This window comes from Carcharodon carcharias, chromosome 4 (assembly GCF_017639515.1).
Source record: "Carcharodon carcharias isolate sCarCar2 chromosome 4, sCarCar2.pri, whole genome shotgun sequence".
Classification (NCBI taxonomy): domain Eukaryota; kingdom Metazoa; phylum Chordata; class Chondrichthyes; order Lamniformes; family Lamnidae; genus Carcharodon; species Carcharodon carcharias.
In genome coordinates this window covers 23,376,717-23,397,997 of record NC_054470.1, presented here as the reverse complement: position 1 = coordinate 23,397,997, position 21,281 = coordinate 23,376,717, and the positions used below count along the sequence as shown (strand labels likewise).

The 21,281-nt window shown below is 41.8% G+C and overlaps 1 protein-coding gene across 3 annotated transcripts in view; it reads right to left on the bottom strand.

The window, feature by feature from the left end:
- The window catches only part of pcsk5b (proprotein convertase subtilisin/kexin type 5b), a 458,035-nt gene that overhangs the window by 231,525 nt on the left and 205,229 nt on the right, over positions 1-21,281 (bottom strand). For all 3 annotated transcript variants that reach the window (XM_041185989.1, XM_041185987.1, XM_041185988.1), the window contains exons 13-14: positions 13,983-14,119; positions 8,529-8,669 (exon numbers count right to left, since the gene is read on the bottom strand). In XM_041185989.1, the coding sequence (XP_041041923.1) occupies positions 8,529-8,669; positions 13,983-14,119 (278 nt within the window). The remainder of the gene's footprint in view (positions 1-8,528; positions 8,670-13,982; positions 14,120-21,281) is intronic.

Below are 21,281 nucleotides of genomic sequence, written 5' to 3'. Positions count from 1 at the left end.
TGGAATGGGAATCCCAGGTGACAATGACCTGGTGAAACATTATTTTAATTCTTGTGTTATCAAACAGTTCTGATTCTAGTTACCACAATATGTAACCTCTACAACGCCTACAATGCAATGGCTATCGTGCTTTTGTATTTGATGGAGCCTTGAAAATCCTACGGGCCCTAGAATCATAAAAACAAAGAAACTTATGGCAAAGGTAGCAGCCATTCAACCTGTCATGTCAACTGAAAAAGAGCCATCTAGTCAAATCCTACGTTCCAGCTCTTGGCTCTTAGCTTTGTATGACACTTCCAAGTACTTTTTAAATATGATGAATGCTTCTGTCTCTTAATACCCTTTCAAGCAGTGAATTCCAGACTCCCACCTCTGTCTAGGTGAAAACATTTCTCAGCTCCCCTCTCATCCTTCTACCAACTACTTTAAATCTATGCCCCTTGATTATTGACCTTTCTGTTAATCCAGCCTATCCACTCTGTCTAGATCCATTATAGTTTTATACACCACAATTAAATCTCCCCACAGCCTCCTCTGTTCCAAATAAAATAGCACATCTTATCCAACCTTTCATCATAATTATCATTTTCCAGTCCTGGCAACATCCCACATTTATCCTCCGTATCCTTTCTAGTGTGATCGCATCCTTCCTCAAATGTGGCAACCAGAACTGTGCACAGTACTCTAGCTGTGGATTAATTAGTGTTCTGTGTAGTTTTAGTACAACCTTTCTGTTCTTATATTCCATGGGCGGAATTTTCCCTGAATTGCATTAAATGCAGTGGCAGATGTGAAAAGTGATGTTTTACTCGCCGGCTGCAGGGGCAGGTTTTTCCGTCTATCATCCACTGCCCGCCTCATTAATTATGCAGCCACAGGAAACATGCCATCTCTCTGGTGAGTGGCCTCTGAATCACCCGCCATGCCATTATCTCACTGTTTCCTCACTCCAGGTGCCATAGAAGACCATAAGACGTAGGAAAAGTAGGCCATTCGGCCCATTGAGTCTACTCTGCCATTCCACGAGATCATGGCTGATCTGATAATCCTCAATGCCACTTTCCTGCCTTTTTCCAATAATCCTTGATCCCTTACTGATTAAAAACCTGCCTAACTCAGCCTTGAATATATTTAACGACCCAGCCTCTATAGCCCTCTGCAGTAATGAATTCCACAAATTGACTACCCTCTGACAGAAGAAATTCCTCCTCACCTCTGTTTTAAATGGGCACCCCCTTACTCTGAGATTATGCCCTCTGGTCCTAGACTCTCCCACAAGGGGAAACAACCTCTCAGCATCTACCCTGTCAAGCCCCCTGACAATCTTATATGTTTCAATAAGGTCACCTCTCATTCTTCTAAACTCCAGTGAGTACAGGCCCAACTTACTCAACCTCTCCTCACAAGAAAATCCCTCCATACCCGGGATCAACCTAGTGAGCATTCTTTGGACTGTCTCCAATGCCAGTATTTCTTTCCTTAGATAAAGGGAGCAAATTGTTCACAGTATTCTAGATGTGGCCTAACTAGTGCCTTGTATTGTTTTAGCAAGACTTCCCTATTTTTATACTCCATTCCCTTTGAAATAAAGGCAAACATTCCATTTGGCTTCCCTATTACTCATTGAACTGTATGTAAGCATTTTGGGATTTATGCACAAGGACTCCCAAGTCCCCTTGTGCTGCAGCTTTCTGCAGTCTTTCTCTGTTTAAATAAAATTCAGCTCCTCTATTCTTCCTGCCAAAGTGCATAACCTCACATTTTCCAACATTATATTTCATCTGCCAAGTTTTTGCCCACTCACTTAACCTGTCTGTATCCCAGTATAGACTCTGTGTCATCCTCACCACTTGCCTTCCCACCTATTTTAGCGTCATTTGCAAATGTGCCATTTCATGGTTCCTCATTATTATTTCCTCAGCCTCATTCTCTAAGGGGTCTATGTTCACTTCGGCCGCTCCCTTCCTTTTTATAGATTTAAAGGAGCTCTTATTGTCCATTTTTATATTACTTGCTAGTTCACCCTCAAAGTTTTTTTTCTCCCTCTTATTTTTTTTGGTCATCTTTTGTTGTTTTTTAAAACTTTCCCAATCCACTAATCTTTGCCACATTGCATACTTTTTCTTTCAGTTTGATACTGTCCTTAACTTCCTTGGTTAACCATGGTCAGTTTATCCCCTTCCTTGAATCCTTCTTCCTCACTGGGATATATCTTTGCTGAGAGTCATGATCTATTTTCTTCAATGTCTGCCATTGTTCATCCATCGTCTTTTCTGCTAAATTTCTTTCCCAGTCCACTCCAGCCAACTCTGCCCTCATTTCATTATAATTACCCTTACTTAAGTTCAGCACAGTCGTTTCCGACTCATTTTCCCACTCTCAAACTGAATGCTAAATTCTACTATATTATGGTCACTGTTTCTCCTAGGGGATCCTTTACTCTGAGGTCATTTATTAAACCTGCCTCATTACACATTACCAGATCCAAAACCGTCTGATCCCTGGTTGGATTCACAACATATTGTTCTAAGAAACTGTCCCTAATACACTATGAATTCTTGCTCAAGTCTACCTCTGCCAATTTGATTTTCCCAATCTACATGAAGATTAAAATCGCTCACGATTAATGTACTGCCTTTTTTACATGCCCTCATTATCTCCTGATTTATTCTCTGTTCTACAGTATAGCTACTGTCAGGTGGCCTATAGACTACTCCCACCAGTGTCTTCTTCCCCTTTTTATTTCTTACCTCCACCCTTATGGATTCTACATCTTCTGATCCAAGATCCTTTCTTGCTATCGTACTTATTCCATCTCACACTAACAAAGCTACCCCACCACCTTTTCTTCCAGCCTGTCCTTTCGAAAAGTCACACACCCCTGAATATTATTTTCCAGCTTTGATCTACTTGTAACCACGTCTCCATAATGGCTATAAGATCATATCCATTAACTTCTATTTGTGCCGTTAATTTATTTATTTTGTTCCAGATACTACGTGCATTTAAGTAAAGGGTCATTAATTTTGCCTTTTTACCATAATTTCCCCCTTTGACCCTATTTGCTGCTTGCATTTTATGTTTGTGCACTCTGTCCCTTCCTGTCACACTCTGGTATCATTACCTAAATAGCTGCCCTGCAAGGCTACCATGTCCTTTTGCTTTGTAAGCCTACATATCCCATTTCAAGAACTCTCCCCCTATTTAGTTACAGCTACAGTCCTAGTTACTTGGTTTCCCAGGATACTGGTCCAGCATGGTTCAAGTGAAGCCCGTCCCACCGGAACAGCTCCCTCACACCCCAGTGCCGGTGCCAGTGCCTCATGAACTGAAACACATTCCTCCCACACCAATCTCTGAGCCATTAATTTAACCATTCATTTAACTCCTTGACTTTATTTACCCTATGCCAGTTTGCCCATTGCTCAGGTGATTATTACCTTGGAGATTCTGCAGCTGCGCACACAGTTCTCAATGCTTGCAGCCCAAGACTATTTCAGTGAAGGCATGGTACCGGAAGACAAGAAGAGTTCAGTGACCAGTCCCTGGAATGCCTTTTGGAAGCCCACTTTGATGTCCTCTTCCCACTCTCTGGTTGCAGGAGGTCCAGCAATCTCACCACTCTGGCTTGGGAGGCAGTGGCAGTGGTGGTCAGTGCCAATGCTGCACAGAAGAGGTTGGCCATCAAGTGCAGAAAGAGGATGGATGATCATAGTTATGCCACCAGGGTAAGGCAACCATCTCATCACTCTAAACCCACACACTCAAGCCTCTCACACATTCACAGGCATCTCACTCACTACCAGCTCAAGGGTCATCACCACTCAATCTCTCAATCACATCCTAACATTCCATCTGGCCTCATCTCCTCTGAAGGCTGCTTCCTTAGCCCTTATCATCTTCAGTCACTTGCACAGATCAACATGTGCCCCCACCACACTGGGATAGTCCCCTTCCCAAGTAAGCCTTAGCCCTGGCAGCTGTTGAAAAGCCACCACGGCCTTACCACTGGATAGGTAGGTAGAGACCTGCCCCTGAGCCTCCCCTAAAAGCGATGTGATGCTACCTGCGAAGCCAGGCGCTAATGACCACGAGTGCTGCCCGAAGCAGGCTAGGCAAATGAACCTCAAAGTGCTGCGCGAAGTGTAGGTCATCAGGTGTACATTGCTTATGTACTGTTGTGAAACATGTCAATGTGATGAGCTCATGATCCAGCGTCGGGGGATGATTCATGTAAGCAGAGCTTTTAAAGAGATGCTAAAGTATTGAAATTAAGTTCCTGATGTGCAGCAGTGGGAAGCGTGGACCGCCATTGACGGGTGCAGCAGATCATTGCAAACTGGTTTTACAACAATATGAAACAGATTGTTGCGATCTCCCTATGTTTTCCGCTCCCGCCCACGATGACGCCTGCTGCAAACTGAGCGGAAAATCCCAAATTATGTCTTGGCTATTAAAGGAAAATATTATGCGTGCCTTCTTAACCACTTTTTCTACCTGCCCTGCAACATTCAGAGATCAGTGGACTTGTACTTGAAGATCCCTCTGCTCCTCTGCAGTTCTCAGTATCCAACATTTACTGTGTATTCCCTTGTCTTATTTTTGTTACATTCATTCATGGGATATGGGTGCCGCTGACTGGGCCAGCATTTTTTGCCAATCCCTAAGTACCCTTGAGAAGTTGGTGGTGAGCTGCCTTCTTGAACTCCTGCAGTCCATGAAGAGTAGGTACACCCATAGCGGTGTTAGGGAAGGAGTTCCAGCATTTTGACCCAGTGGCAGTGAAGGGATGGCCATATGGTTCTGTTTGGGAGTTTAAAGTACTCCCAAGAGTGTTGGTTCAATCTATATGGTCTCATTTGATGATCCATCTAGCATATCATTCCTCCTCATAATTGTTTATTTTGTTAATACTATGAACCCTTCCTTTTTCATCCCTTTTTATCCCATCTGAAAACCTTTTTAACTAGTAATGTTGAGTTGCCGGTCTTTCTTTAAGCCTTGTTTTGGTAATAGCTATGTTATCATATTTCCAAGTGTCTATCTGTGCCCTCAGCTCATTTATCTCATTCACCAGACTCCTTGCTTTGAAGTAAAGACCATTTTCCACTGCCAACTCCTTTGTTGTGTATATTCTGGCCTTTTTGCCTCCACTTTCCATATTCACTAATTTTCTGCCATCTGTTTCAGCTTTGACCCTCTCCCTTCTGAATCTATACTCAGGTTTCCACCCACCTGCCCAACTAGTCTAAGCCTCCCCAACAGAACTTGCAAACCTACCTGCAACAATGTTGTTCCTGGCCCTGTTGAATTCCAACTGGTTTAACTTGTACATGTCCCACCTCCCCCTGACCTGGTCCCAATGCCGCAGGAATCTGAAACTCTCACCCCTGCACCATCTCTCTGGGCACAACAAGCTCATCTGAACTCATCTCTCGCTTCTAGAAACACTTGCCTGTGGCATGGGGAGTAATCTGGAGATTACTACCTTTGAGGTCCTGCTTATTAATTCCTTTCCAAGCTTCCTAAAAATCTGCCTGCAAGGCCTCATTCTTCTTTCTACCAATGTGATTGGCACTAATATGGACCATTAGCTTTGGCCTGTTCACCCTCCCCGCTCAAATGGTCCCCAGCCATGATCCAGAAACCTGAAGGTACAGCTCCTCCAGATGACAATTCATGCACCTGTGGTTGTCCAGGATACAAACTGAAAATTCTCATCCCTGGAACCATTCGAGTAAATCTTTTCTGCAGCCTCTCTAAAGCCTTCACATTCTTCCTAAAATCCAGTGTCCAGAATTGGATACAACATTCCAGTCGAGGCCTAACCACTTCACACTTGACTGCATCAAATTTAATCTGCCACATGTCCACTCCTTACACTAGCCCATGTGCTCTTCAAGTCCATTACTATCCTCCTCACTCTTTACTATACTTTCAAATTTTGTGTCACCTGTTAATATATATCAAGAAAAATGTAGTCCTTGTTTCCATCTCTGGAGAGCCCCACTCTATACCTTCTTCCAGTGCAAAAAAAAACAACTATTCACCACCACTCTAAGTGAGAGGAAACAATCAAATTCATTTTCATGCAGAAATTATCTCCATTCTTCCATGGCTTCAACTTTACTGGCTAGCCCATTATGTACTACTCTATCAAATGCCTTTTGGAAGTACATGTACACCACATCAACCACATAACCCTCATCAACTCTCTCAGTTATTGCATCAAAAAACTCCATCAAGTTGGTTGAACACAACTTGCCTTTAAGAAATCCAAGCTGGTTTCCCTTAATTAATCAACACCCATCCAAGTGATTTAATTTTGTCCTGGATTGTTGCTTCTAAAATTTTCCCCGCCACTGAAGTTGCATTGATTGGCTGTAGTTGTTGGGCTCATCCTTGCATAAGGGTGTGACATTTACAATTCTCCAATCCTCTGGCACCACAACCAAGGAACGCTGGAAAATTATGGCCAGTGTCTCCACAATTTCCATCTTTACTTCCCTCAGCATTCTCGGATGTATCCCATATGAACCTGGTGACTAATAAACATTTAAGAATAGCCAGCCTTTCTAACACTTCCTCTATCAGTTTTAAGCCTATCCAACATCTGAACTACTTCCTCTTTCACAATGATTGTGATGGCAGCATCTTCCTTTGTAAAGACAGATGCAAAGTACTCATTTTGTACCTCAGCCTTGCCCGCTACCTCCATGTGTAGATCCCCTTTTCTGTCCCTGATTGGCCCCACCCTTTCTCTCAATAAGCTTTTCTAACTAGATGGACATAGAAGAATTTTAGTTTTCCCTTATGTGTTAGCAGCCAGTCCCTTCTCTTCCTTGACTCTCTTGTTTCCTTTCTTCACTTTCCTCTGAACTTTCTGTATTCATCCTATTTTTCACTTGTATTATTAACCTGACATGTGTCATACATATCCATTTTTTGCTTCATCTTGCCCTCTTATCTCTTTCATTATCTAGGGAACTCAGGCATTAGTTGATCCTCCTTTCCCCTTGTACGAATGTACCTCAACTATCTCCTCTTTAAAGGCAATTATATTGTTTTCCTGTAAATCTTTGATTCCAATTTACCCGGGATCTCAACCTACTGAAATTGGCTCTGTTCCAATAAAGAATTGTAACTTTGAGTTGCTTCTTGTTCTTTTCCATTGCAATCTAAATCTTATGATGCTGTGATCACTGTTATCTACAAGTTCCCCAAATGATATTTAATCCACTTGACCCACATCATTCCCCAGAACCAGTTCCAGCAATGCCTCCATCCTTGCTGGGATGGAAACATACAGATCAAGTAAATTCTCCTGAACACACTTCAGAGTGTCTTCTCCTCTCTCTATCCTATACTGTTACTATCCCAATCTATATTAGAATAATCAAAGTCCCCCATTATAACTACTCCATCGTTTTTGCACCTAATTGTTCTGCAGATTTGCTTCCCTATATGTTTCCCACTAGTTGATGGCCTGTAGGATACACTCAGTGGTGGATTGGCAGCTCTTTTGTTTCTTTGCCCTAACCTCTCCAAGATATCCTCTCATTCCAGCAATGTTATATTCTCCATGGATCAATAAAGCCACCCCTTCTCCTTTTAGCCTTCCCTACCTTTACTAAACACCCTGTATCCAGGAATATGTAGCACTCATTTCTGCCCTTTTTTTTGAGTTGGGTCTCCATATCACAACAACATCACATTTCCACAAAGGAAAATAAAGTTATCACTATTTTATTAGCAACAGACATGACATGCTATGAAGTTTAAAAAAACTACAGTATATGATAACCTTAGGGATTCCCTTATGCTTCATATGATTAAAGACTTCATAATTTCAGGGAGATTTCAGAGATTTTGAGCTACACTTTGCACAGGACGAGACAACTATTCCCTTTCAATTATATGGTCTGGCTATATAGGTAATCCTTTTGTCAACAGTGCAGTAAAGCTCCACAAAAACATTGTGCAGCACCACCAACGTAATGGGACTAGTCAGTTTAGTCAATTCTAAAAGCATTATTTATTGGCTGCCAATGGGACACAAATTACATCATCATCCTTTGAAAAGAGTTTTGCTCTCCAGTTTAAAAAGTCAAACCCAAGTATAAATTATAGACTGAAGTATAAATTCTGTACGTTTCTTTTAGGAAAGAAAGTCCTGTGCTTCGTATATAAAGTTCCTTTATGTGATCTTGAGTAATGCTAAATTCAACCTTTTTTCTTAAGAATGCCAGCTCCAAGAATACCCTGCAAATGATAGCGGCTCAAATGGGGTTGCGAGTGAATTTGTAATGCATCAAGAAATTTAATTTCACCAAAACTGAAATTCATCCTCTAATGCAATTTGGGTTTGAATGTAATTCCACACTATCAAATCGGTGCATGTGCATTCCTTTGTGGGAGGAGGACAAAGAGAAAAAGAAAAAACAGCTGCAAATTAATGCATTTCCCTTTCACTGTCTACCAAGAAAAGTGATCAATATGTGTGTTCCCCACAGTACATTTCAACTTACCAGTATATTCATCTGCGTAGTCATCAGGGACATCTTCCCTTGGGGGGGATCGCACTTTTGGCTGATCTAACTTTGTATATGTAGGGGAGTATGGATGTACCGAAGTACCATGAAGTACGAGCGACCATTCCTTCAGCTTTCCTAAAAAGCAAACATGATGACAGGGAGTTGGAACAGGCCATAACAAGCAATGGACTCATTCAATAGAACTGTAGGTAATAGGCATCCATTAAACCTGTCTTATATTCAACAGCATATGAAACCCAAACAAAAAAATAAATACAATCCTTTTGAAGTGGATTACAAAAGTTTTAGCATCAGTCCCTAGTGTCTGGGGTTTTCATTTACAAAATTGTCAATTCTAAAGAATGTGAAGAATAACCAAAAGTTTAGCACCTTGGATGAATTGCCACTTCTTTCAACTGAACATCAAGACTGAAGCTGTCATTTACAGTATTGCATGAGCTCCTCTCCCCTACAACTAATGTCATCACCTTTCTCAATGGCTGAAAGAGCGCTTCTTGTTGGACTCAGAGTGGAGCTTTACATCCCACATTGCTTGCAGCATCAAGTCCACTTGCTCCTTCTTATGTCCATCTCTGGCTAAAGTCAACTGCACCCCACCTCCACCCCCCCCCCCACCCCGCAACCTCAAGTTGAAATAATTTTCACCCTTTTGTCACCTCCAAACATGATTATTCCAATGTTGTCCTTGCTATATTCTAAACATGCACTTCTATAAATTTCAACTGGTCTAAATGCAGCTGGCCCCTAGCTGCCCCAATCCCACTGAGCTGCATGAGCTCCCCACTCCCAACACTTTAATTTAAAATCCGTTCATTATTTTCAAATCTCCTCATAGCTTTGTACTTTCCTAGGTCTGCAACCTCCTCCACCCATTTATCTGCTCTTTAATCCTTTTGTCCTCGGCTTTGGTTGTGTCGACATTACAGATTAACATCGGTATTAATCAGACTCTACCTTGTTACCATCCTTTATTCATTTTAAAAACTCTCATTATAATAACCCCATTACCGGTGCTGTTCAAATTGAAAGATCAATTTTCCTCATATTTGTATTTCTTTGTATCCTAGCGGATCTGCCTCATCCTTTCTCCATATTGTTCTTAATAGACCCCAGCGCTGTACTCAATATTCTAAATGAGGTCATAAGATTTTATAGAGGCACATCCTTACACCTTGACATTTTATATTCTATACTACTTATAATAAAGCCAAAAAATTAATTTTGTTTTAAACATTGCCTTATTAACAGAAGGCGCTTTCATTAATGTTGTGAACTTTTGCCCCCAAATCCCTCTGCTCTTCGACAGTACCAAGTCCACTTCCAGGTGTATAACTATCACTGTACTATCTGTGACCAAAATGCATCATCTTACACTTAGTGAGTCAAAATACCATCTGCCACATTTTACTCATCAACATCCCTTTACTGCTTCCTATGTACGTAAGGAATTAACTATTCCCTTTTACTGTGCTATTTGCAAATGCTGACACTACACTCTGTAGCTACACAATCAAATCATTGGTAGTGAATGGAAATGACCCCTGAACTGAACTCTTGTGGACACCACTACCCACTTATAGTCACTTTGGAAAAACTACACTTAATCCTATTCAGTTTTAACAACTTTTTTTTTTACACTTTTTCCTGTCCTACCCCAATTCTATCCTCTTTAATCTTTTCTTGAATTCTCCTTTATAGGGCTGGTCAAGGGCTTTCCTAAAGTCCACATGCACTACATCCAGTTCATTTTTCCCAACCACTACAGCTGTTTAATTTTTAACAAATTCTATGATGTTTATCATGTGTAATTGTTATTTCTGAAATTATTTTGCCTCACTTGCCACTCTAACCAGCCTGGCCTACACTTGGTTATATCTAATTCTTAAAGGCCTCAGGAAAATGGGATGGGCAATAAATAAAATTTTATCACCAATATCCCACAAACAATAAAAAAATTTAGAAGTGTTTACATTTCTCCCAATTGCTTGTAGGTGATATTCTTGTCCCTTCAGGATAGGTGAGGAAACTATTATCCAGAAATGAAATAGTTAATTCGGAGAGATAGCGCTCTCTTTGAATGTTTTCAAGGCAGAAGTAGGTAGAATCTCCTAATGAAGTTTTCTCCCACTCCATGCAGCATAATACTTAGGATGAATTATTTTGTGCCCACTGGCGTCGGGAGTGTTTGGCAGCACAAGTGGACAATATGACCCACTGTTGCACATCGGGAACTCATTTGTAACATATCTGCATATCATTTAAGCCGAGCCCACAGGAATTGTCCTCGATGCTGAATTGTGCAATCACGCCTACATGTTTCACAACAGCATATATAAGGCATGCACTTGGCAAGCTGCACTTCACTCGGTACTTCAAGGTTTGTTTGCCTATCGTGCTTTGGGCAGCACTCGCTGTCATCAACGCCAGGCTTCGCAGACAGCACATCATCACTTTTAGCGGGGTCCACGGGCAGGTCTCTATCTACCAGTCCAGCCATAAGGCATGGGTAGCTTTTCAACGGCTGCAGGGCTGGGGCTTGCTTGGGAAAGGTGGGGGTGGGGGGAAGTGGCCTCAGGTAAGGGAAGTGGCTGCAGGGCGAGAGCTGTATTGGGAAAGGCGGGTATCCCAGGGTGTGCTTGGGGATACATGTTAATCTGTGCAAGCGGCCTCAAGATGGTGAAGTCTGAGGAGGCAGCCTCCAGAGGACATGAGGCCAGATGGAGATGTGACGGTGTGTGTGGGAATGGGTGGTGATTTCTCTTGAGCCGACAGTGAGTGAGATGCCAGTGAATGTGTGATGGGCTTGTGATTGTCTGAGTTTAGACTGATGAGATGGTTGCCATACCCTGGCGGCACAGATGAGATCATTCATCCTCTATCTGCATTGGATGGCCAACCTCTTCTGTGCAGCATTGGCACTGATCACTACTGTCATCACCTACCAAGCCAGAGTGGTAATGTTGCTGCCCTTTATGCAGCCAGAGTGGGGGTAGAGGACATCACAGCAGATCTCCATGGATGCCAAAAGGCACTCAAGGGATGCGTCACTAAACTGGGGGGCACTGCAGTCTTCTTACCTTTCTGGGCCATGTCTTCTCTGCAGCAGTCCTGGGCTGGAAGCACTGAGAGGTGTGCATGTGGCTGTACATTAAATGCTGCCCCTGGCGTGATTAAGCGGCGAGGTGATGGCATGGCGGGTGAATAAGAGCCCGCCCACCATGGAAACTGTGTGTTTCCCGAGAATACATAATTAATGCGGCGGGTTTGGGATGATATGGTGTGAGAAGCTGCCATTGCAGTCGGTGGGTAAAACATTGTTTCTCTCACCCACTACTGCAATTAGTACAAATCTGGGATGATTCTCCCCCTAGCCTTGTAACATCTTGTGTATCATCAAAGCCAAATTGTCAGATCTGAACATTGAAGTTTACAAGGCTCGATCACTCATTGATCAAAAACACTTGATTTTCTGCAACATCTCTGTAAAGGAGGAGCTACCACTTTCAGAACACTCATAGGCTATTGAGGGTTATGTGCCTTGCGGCTCTCGATTCCCTGAACTGCATGGTTGGAATTGCTTCATGCTGGACATTGCTGGCTGAACTACAATTGGGTGATCATATTTCTGAAAGATTCTGCTTAGTTTCAGTAAACACTTATTAGAAATAATGTAATTCTGAAAAATTCAGCTTCAGCTCTTGTAATTTTTGTATTAATGTTTTCTTCCCTGCTGTGTCCCTAATTTTACTCTCCAGCTTCAGAATAAAGTAGAAGTATTCCTACATCATAGATCATACCAAAGCTTTAAGGTTTGGCATACCATATGTTTTCAGGCTTGTGAGAGCAATGCAAACCTCCTATGACAGGGGAAGCATTTCCCCTACTGGCAGAGATACCATCAGAAATGGCTACTGGTTGGTTCAAAGCTTCATCCCTATTTGAGCATAGAATTGCCACATTAAAGCAGCTGTGTCATACTGCAGTTTTTTTGAAATATTAACTGGATATAAAAATTCATTTTAACAATCTTAAATTAAGAAGAGTTTTTCCATTATGTTAATTACAGCCATCACTGGTTAACATGACTGATGTGCCTTTTGTATATTATTTTCCCTTCGGCCCAAGTTTACAGGAAAGCAAAATGTATTTTTTCACAATTTCTTTTAAACTCCAAATGAACACCCTTTAGTGGTGTCAGAAACATTTACCCATATGGTTTGGAATACAATGCAGAAAAAAATCAAAACCTGGCTCAACACATTGCAAATTAAATTATTTGATCAAGGGCTATTGCTCAATGTATTGGCTGAAAATAAACAGATCTGAAGTGATTAAGAACACATTCCAAAACATTCTGGAAGAAATTACCCAGGAAACTCTGCCTGAGGGAACAAAATTAGACCTGACCATAACACTTGATGTAATGGCACAGTTCATGAACAGGTGGGACCACAACTAATTAAACCTTTGAGACTTAACCCATTCACCAGGGGAAATGACCTTACTTGTTTCCCAATTTCCCCCTGACGTATGTACTCCTGCTGCGGAGTTTGCATTAGCAGATCTCTTTTGTGGGCAAAGCTTTGTGCTACAAAGGATGTTGTGGCTACCAATTTTTTACCATCTGGTCAGGCATTCTGTAATTTAGATGGAGTTTGGTACTCCCTATACACTCCTTTGATTAATGGAAAATATTTTGAGTGAGTTGTTAGGCATGTTGTAGTATTGCCAGCAAGAATGTATTTCCCTTTCCCTTGGTTTCTTAGCAGCGGTAGTGTTACATTTCAGAAATAAATGGTAATCTGGTTTGCCTTGCCTTATGGTGTACTGTGCCTCCCACCCATTTGTAATATTCAAGCTAAGTAATGGAAAAGCATGCTTGTGCACAGCGCCTCTTTTCTAACTTGGAGCATTTTATTGCAAAACTATTGCTGCATTTATATCATTGTGATACTGCTGGAGGATGCTTCAGCAGTGCTGTAGAATAGATAGAGTTATACCCATAGCACTGTGAAGATAAGAAGAGGCAGGCACTATTACAGGGTGCTATGCTAGCTTTCAATATTGCTGTACACAGTGCGCTCTTAACACACCTTTGCAGGCTCTGCATTGCAGGCAAGGCATGTGGGCAGCAACATCAGTCATAACTTTTGAACATTTGACAAGCTTGCTCTTGGGTAAATGCTTTAAAGTTTTAACTTTGTTTCAATGCTGCTACCAGTGATTTGAAACCTGTCCCATTTGTAAACAGAACTAGCTCTTCAACAAACATCTGATATTTAACAAAAATCTTTGTAAACGTTTAAATATAATCCATTCAATGCTGAACTATTTTAGGAATCCATATTGCGACAGTAAGTATTATTCAACAGAAGGATTGCAGACATTGTAAATTTTTAACTCTTAGTAAGTCATTGTTGCAAGTACCTGGTGTTTTGAAGTTTCGGAGCTGGGAAGGACTGTCGCGAATTTCAAGGACCCAATCACCCGCTGCCTTTTCACCCCAGCAATGAGTAGTCATGAATTCCCAACTTTTAAAGCCTTCCATGGAATGATCAAACAACCTAATGGGGAAACATGGATAAAAATATCAGGAATGACATACAAAGGGGTGCTCTCATTTCGCACCAGCAAACACATGGGCTAGCAGCTGCAGTGTTCTATTTTTTTTGGCAAGAGTGCCACAAAAATGATTCCCTTCTGTACCACAGGCTAGAACAGAGTGCAAATTGGCTTCAAATGTTTCCCTTCATAATTTAAGGACTGGAGCTCAAATCTAGTCTGAGCAGATGAACAAGCATTATAATTGGTCTCAGGGCTACCTTAATTTGCAAGATACAATATGTTAAGGTACTTTTCTTGTGATGAAAGCTAACTTTGTTTAAAGGTGATATAGAATAAATAGCACACAATCAAAGTTTTATGAGTTTGGTTTTTAGTGGTTGGATTACAGTGGTGAAAGTCTCAGCTCTTCAATAAATTATGTCCAGAACAAAGCAATGTGATTCAAGTCAAGTATTTCCTTGAACTACGGGCTGTGATAGCAAGTTTAGTCGTGTGGGAAAAGGAACAAGGACATTTTTAGTCACATTGAGCTCAATGCACATTCAGCACAGCAGATACTCTCAGATCACCACGCAGTCATCAAGCATTCTACAATGGCCAACAGGGAACATTTTGTACTTCAGAACAGGTCTCCTTCATCTCTCCCTTTTCTCTTGCCATGCATGCAATTAGCTACTATGAGATGATCCACCTAGAAGCCACTGGAGATAACGGAAAACACAACGTAGATACATTGGCTTGGTTTCTGGGCCAGTTGCATAGAAGATGCATTGAATAATATTGGCAGAAATTGAGAACGGTGGTACATAAGAACAGAAGCTTGGTTTCTGGACCAGTTGCATAGAAGATTCATGGAATAATATTGGCCAGAACTGAGAAAGGAGGTACATAAGAACATAAGAAATAGGAGGAGTAGGTCATTTCGCCCCTCATGCCTGCCCTGCCATTCAATTAGATCATGGCTGATCTGTCCCAGGCCTTAACTCCTCTTTCATGCCAGTTCCTTACAACCCTCAACTCCCCGATATTTCAACAATCTCCTCTTTAAATACTTTCAGTGATATAGCCTCCACAACTCTCTGGGGTAGAGAATACCAGACTTTCACTACCCTCTGAGAGAAGAAATTCCTTCATATCTCAGTCTTAAATGAGTGTCCCCTTATTCTGTAACTATGGGGAGCATTTTCTCCCTTTTGGGGAGGTTAGGCGGGAGTGGGCACGGGTGCAACCGATCGCCGCCCACCGCCATTTTACGTGGGTGGGCCAATTAAGGCCTGCCCAGCGTGATGTGTACCTTCCATGTGCGGATGGGGGGGGGGGGGGGGGGGGGGGGGGGGGGGGGTGGGCTGAGACAGGACCTGTGCTCTTTCGTGCTTCTGTGCGAAAGAGCGCAGAAATCTCCCTGAGGCACAGAGCTGCCTCAGGGAGATCAGTTTGATATGTAAAAATTTAAATAATGGAAGAAAAAATTTTTTTAAGACATGTCCCCTCATGTGACAGTGTCACATGAGCTGGGACATGTCTATGAATTTTTTTGAAAAATTTTATGAGGATTTTTAAACCTTTAATGAAACCTCATCCCGTCTGTGGAAGAGGTTTCACGATAAATGCGAAGGCCGCCTGGGCTCCTCGTCTGCCCCCCAACCTTAAGGTTGGACAGGCAGCTATGTTATTAATTTCAATTGGAATTTAAATGGCCTTAACAGGCCTTTGACAGTTCGGTGGACGCACAGCTGACTCGAGTGCACACCCGCCGAACTCAAGATCTGAATGATGCGTGGTGACATCAGGGCACACGCCTATTTTACGCGTCGGCGAGCGGGGCCTGTCTCCGCTCGCCGAACTGGAGATTCTGCCATATGTTCCCTAGTTTGAGATTCCCCCACTAGTGGAAATATCTTCTCAACATCTACCCTGTCAAACCCCCGCAGAATCTTGTAAGTTTCAGTATGATCACCCCTCATTCTTCTAAACACTAATATAGGCCCAACCTGTTTAGCTGTTTTTGATAAGTCAACCCCTTCATCCCAGGAATTAGCCTCATGAATCTCTTTTGAACTGCCTCCAATGTCAGTACATCATTTCTTAAATACAGAGACCAAAACTGTACACAGTACTCTAGGTGTGGCCTCACCAACACTCTGTACAGTTTTAACAAGACTTCCCTATTTTTAAACTCCAACCCCCTAGCAATACAACCTAAAATTCCATTTGCCTTCTGAATTACTTGCTGCACCTGCATGCTAACTTTTTGTGTTTCATGCACAAGAACACCCAGATCCCTGTGGTGCACTTTCTTGGGAGTGTCTCTTCATTTAAATAATAGTCTGCCTTTTGATTCTTCCTACCAAAGTGCAAGACCTCACACTTTCCTACATTAAACTCAATCTACCAAGTTTTTGCCCATTCACTCAACCTATTTATATCCCCTTGCAGAGTCATTGTGTTTTCATTACAACATGCCTTCCCGCCTACTTTTGTATCGTCAGCAAATTTGGATACATTACATTCTGCCCCCTCCTCCAAGTCATTAATATAGATAGCAAATAATTGAGGCCCAAGGACTGATCCTTCTAGCAGTCCACTAGTTAAATCTTTCCAACCTGAAAAAGACCCACTAATCCTGACTCTCTGTCTTCTGTGTGTTAACCAGTTTTCAATCCATGCTAATACATTAACCCCAATACTGTGAGCTTCTACCTTGTGCAATAACCTTTTATGTGGCACCTTATTGAATGCCTTCTGGAAATCCAAATACACTACATCTACCGGTTCCCCTTTATCAACTCTGATTGTCATATTCTCAAAGAACTCCAGCAAATTTGTCAAACATGATTTCCCTTTCACAAAACCATGCTGGCTCTGTTTGATTAAATTAATTAATTACTATTACGGTTTTCCAAATGTCCTATTTCTTCCTTAATAATGGACTCTAGCATTTTCCCAACGACAGATGTTAGGCTGACTGGCCTATAGTTTCCTGCTTTTTGTCTCCCTCCCTTCTTGAATAGGGGCTTCACATTAGTGGTTTTCCAATCCGCTGGGACCCTCCTGGAGTCCAGTGAGATCTGGAATATTTTGACCAATGCCTCCACCATCTCAGCAGCCACTTCCTTTAAAATAATGCTGCATACTGGATTTGAACGACTCACCCAACATAGGAATGAAAGGAGATAGCCAGTTCTCTCTGCTATTGATGAGTATTCTTTTCTGAATTAATTTTGAGCCACTGTGTAAATTAATAAGTCAATTTTCATGATGAAAGTCACAGTGACTTTGAGAGCAAAAGCATATAAATGGCAAGTTATGAAGAGGGGCAGCTGCCAACCTATTTTTCATCCCCATAACATTTATTTTCCTTTGACTCTCAAAAAAAATTACTTCCCATTATAGTGACGTGAATGAAGCAAATCCAACATTACTACCAGAGCCTCCTTGACCAAGCTTTCTATTTCTGTTCTATCTCGTTCTGTGGCTCAGTGTCAACTTCTGTTTGATATCGCTCCTGTAAAACTCCTTGGGCAGAATTTTGCCCTCACCAGGCAAGGGTGGCGGGTGGGCCCAGGAGTGGTCGCTGCCAGGGTGGGAGCGGGAGGAGCACGAGCGCTGAAGTCCATGCGTGCGCTCGGGTGTGCACAGTTAAGCTCCCTGAGGCACAGAGCTGAAGATTTTTAAAATTAAAAACTTAAGCAATGTTGAAAACATGTTCCCTCATGTGACACTGTCACATGAGCAAAGACATGTTATGAATGAAATTTTAAAAATTTTATGTGATTTTTATTTGCTGTTGGAAACCTCATCCCGCCCGTGGATGAGGTCTCCTAAAAAATTCAAAGGTTGCTTGGCCTTTTTGCCTGCCCGCCAGCCGTAACGTTGGACGGGCAGTGAAAAATTTACTTTAATTATTACTTTAATAGCCTTGATAGGCCTGTCAATTGTCAGTGGGCGTGTTGCCAACTCCCACTCGTGGCCGCCGACTGAAATATCACGTGAGTGCACGATGACATCGCCTGACATCTTCGCACGTCATTTTATGCTCGTTTGGGTGAGGCGTGTGTCCGTCCGGCGAGCGCAATATTCTGCCCCTTATGTTTCTTTTTAATGCTTTAAAAGGAGTTATATAAATGCAAGTAGTTGCTTTAGCAAGAAGCAAATTGCCATTAATCAAGCTCTCCAAGTCCGACTCAAAAGTCGGGAAGTTCCTGATCTGATCGTCATCTCTGTAGGGAGCGCACATGTGGACATCTGATGATTGCATGTTTGGGCTTGATGTTGAACAGCCTACTGATTCCCAGGTTCAATGATGAGGAATAACTGCTTGTAAAAGATGACAAAGGGTTGGATTTATTGGGGTGCTATGACCCCACGCACCTGCCCCCACTAACTCCTCCACCCAGCTAAAACGTCAGTGGGGAGCCTGCGCGCCATCCTAAAGGCTGCCCTCAGAAATTTAACGCTAGAAGAAGAATTAGTTGCTTTAAGGTGAGACTTTTGTCCCTATCTTGGGAGTCTCACCAGCACCAGTGGAAGTGCAGGGCGCAACTGGGAAGACCAGCAGTCCCACCATGCCAAGGAGCCCAGATAAGTCCCAAGCGCATGGATCTTGGGCACAGGTAAAATATCAGTGACAGCGGAATGAGGCACTTAAGTGACCATTAATTGTCCACTTACGAGCCTCAATAGGCCCATGGATGGGGCAGGCTGCCCTGCCTCTCCCCTGCCCCCTGTAATTTCAGATAGGTTTGGGGAGGGCAGGCAGCAGGAAGGCCACCTGCCAGATCTTATGTGCCCCCTGCCTTCAAACCCATTGGCAGGGAAGAGTAAAATCCAGTCCGAAGGATCAGCTATCAGCCATAACAATTGTATGCTAGCTGGCATGACAAATATTAGGAGACATGGGGCTGAGGAAACCATCTGTGGCACATCACTTGAAATTTTAAAAGACCGTTTCCTTAAAAATTGGCACATTGTAACTGCTTGAGTACGTGAATGTTCAAGTTTAATAAAAGTGATATATCCTAAGTGGAGAGAACTTTTCTCTGTAACTGAAGTGACAAATGAGTTAATGGGGCAGATTTAGTACAGCAGTGAACAAATTTGGACTTTGACCTTTGGTAAACCTTCAAGTCTAAGCATTACCATAAATAAGTCTTATAGCTTCTATTCTTAATGATATGACTTCAAAAAAGGTTTGGAACAACAATCGAGAATCAGCCACCGTTGTTGATAATGGAAAAACTAGGGGTTCAGTTTTTTTTTAATCAATGTTCTGCATATTTCAGGGTCAGGACACCAATGTTCCAACTGTGCGTGTAATGCCTCAAGAATCTTTCAAAATGCACTGAACTGTCCCATAAAATTCATAATACTTTTACCATAATGGAATATTTTATTGGACCAGCAAAGGCCTACTCAATTCTAATATTGTGTCAATCAATTAGATATTTTTCTTTTCACATCCCTTTCAAAGATGCTATAGTAAGCCAAAATTTCACCACTAAAAATTAATATCAAATGGTTACTGGAGGCATCAGTAATACAATAGGGTGAGGCATTGCTCATGTCTATAGAAGCACAAGGACTCACCATCAAGGATGGTTTCCACCCATGCTGCTAGTGACAAAATACTATTGGCAGCAAAACTGATCACAACTTTACGCAGTGCAGTTAGTTCAATGTTGCCATGTTGGTGCAGACTCGATGGGCCGAAGGGCCTCTTTTGCACTGAGATTCTGTGAAAATACACTCTGTCATGTAAATGAGGTCCATGGAGCACACAAGCAGCCATAACAAACTAGAGAACACAAACAGTCATAACTCATTGCAAAACTACCTTCAGTGGAAGTGGTTTCATGGTATAAGAACAAATTAATCATTCAACATCAAATTTTTCTAAAAAAAAGTATGAGTCTAAATTTAACACAGGCCCAATAGGTAGGAACTTTCTCTCAATGAAAATTACAGCTAAAGAAAGGAATTAGTGCACACACGCTGAAATATTTGCTTGAATTTCTTTCCCTACAATTACTAAAAATAAAAGCTTGCCAAATGGAGCTTAAAGCTGCACAAAACCTTTCAATATTCTACTCATCAATTTTACAATTTAAAAGATGAAGTCAGCCCACTGCCAGAATTTGGACAAGTATCAAAATAAACTACAAATATTCCCATGCCAAAATGCACACTTATGAGCTTAAATTCCAAATGATATATGTTGCAATTTGGAGGAAGAGGAACCACATAGCAAAGCTTTAGACCACTTAACATTGTTAAAGACTAAACAGAGTATCAAACCTTCTCACCTGCCCAGTTTCATCTCAGTTGTGCCAATATCAGGGGGCACTCAACCTGTTGGTAACTATTGCAGACAGGTTGTCAAACAATACAGCCATGGGACAGCCCACACAAAGAAAACAAGAACCAAATAATTCTGAATAAACCACATAGGTTGATATTGGCCATTGGATTATAATAGTGAGTTGTATTTAGATCTTTGGAGGCTGTAAGTCAGCATACAAGAGGGATATTATTTTGCACATGAAAATAATGAGTTTACCTATCTTTTGTGTAAGACATTTAGCATTTTTTTAAAAATCATTCTTGGGATGTGAGCATTGCCAATAAAGGTGGCATATATTGCTAATAGTTAGTTATTAAGATGATTGTTGGCCTTCATGAACTGCAGTGTTTGATACAACTGACTTGCTTCCTATGCAATTTCTGAAAGCAGTTAAGACTATGTTGATTTGGGGCTGGAATCATTTGCAGACTGGGTCAGCTAAGAATGATGGATATGCTTCCCTAAAAGACATAAGTGAGGCACTTGGGTTTTGTTACAATAATCCAATAAACTACATGGTCATTTTTACTGATTTCAGGATTTTGTTTTTTAAAAAAATATTGTTAAAAGACAATGGATCTCCAAATTTTCCCGTCCCACCCGTGATGATGCCCACTGGTGTCAGGGCCAAAAAATCCCGCCCTGGGAATTCTTGGTGAATTAATTTCAAAACAGAAAGCCAATATAGAAAAACAGGCTTCATGGACTTGGGAAGCATTGTATAAGCAGACAAGAACAACAAGACCAAAGAAGGAATTGGAAGAGAAATACAGAATAAACAGACAGCGAGTGAACATGGGAATTAAAACCAGATTATAAAA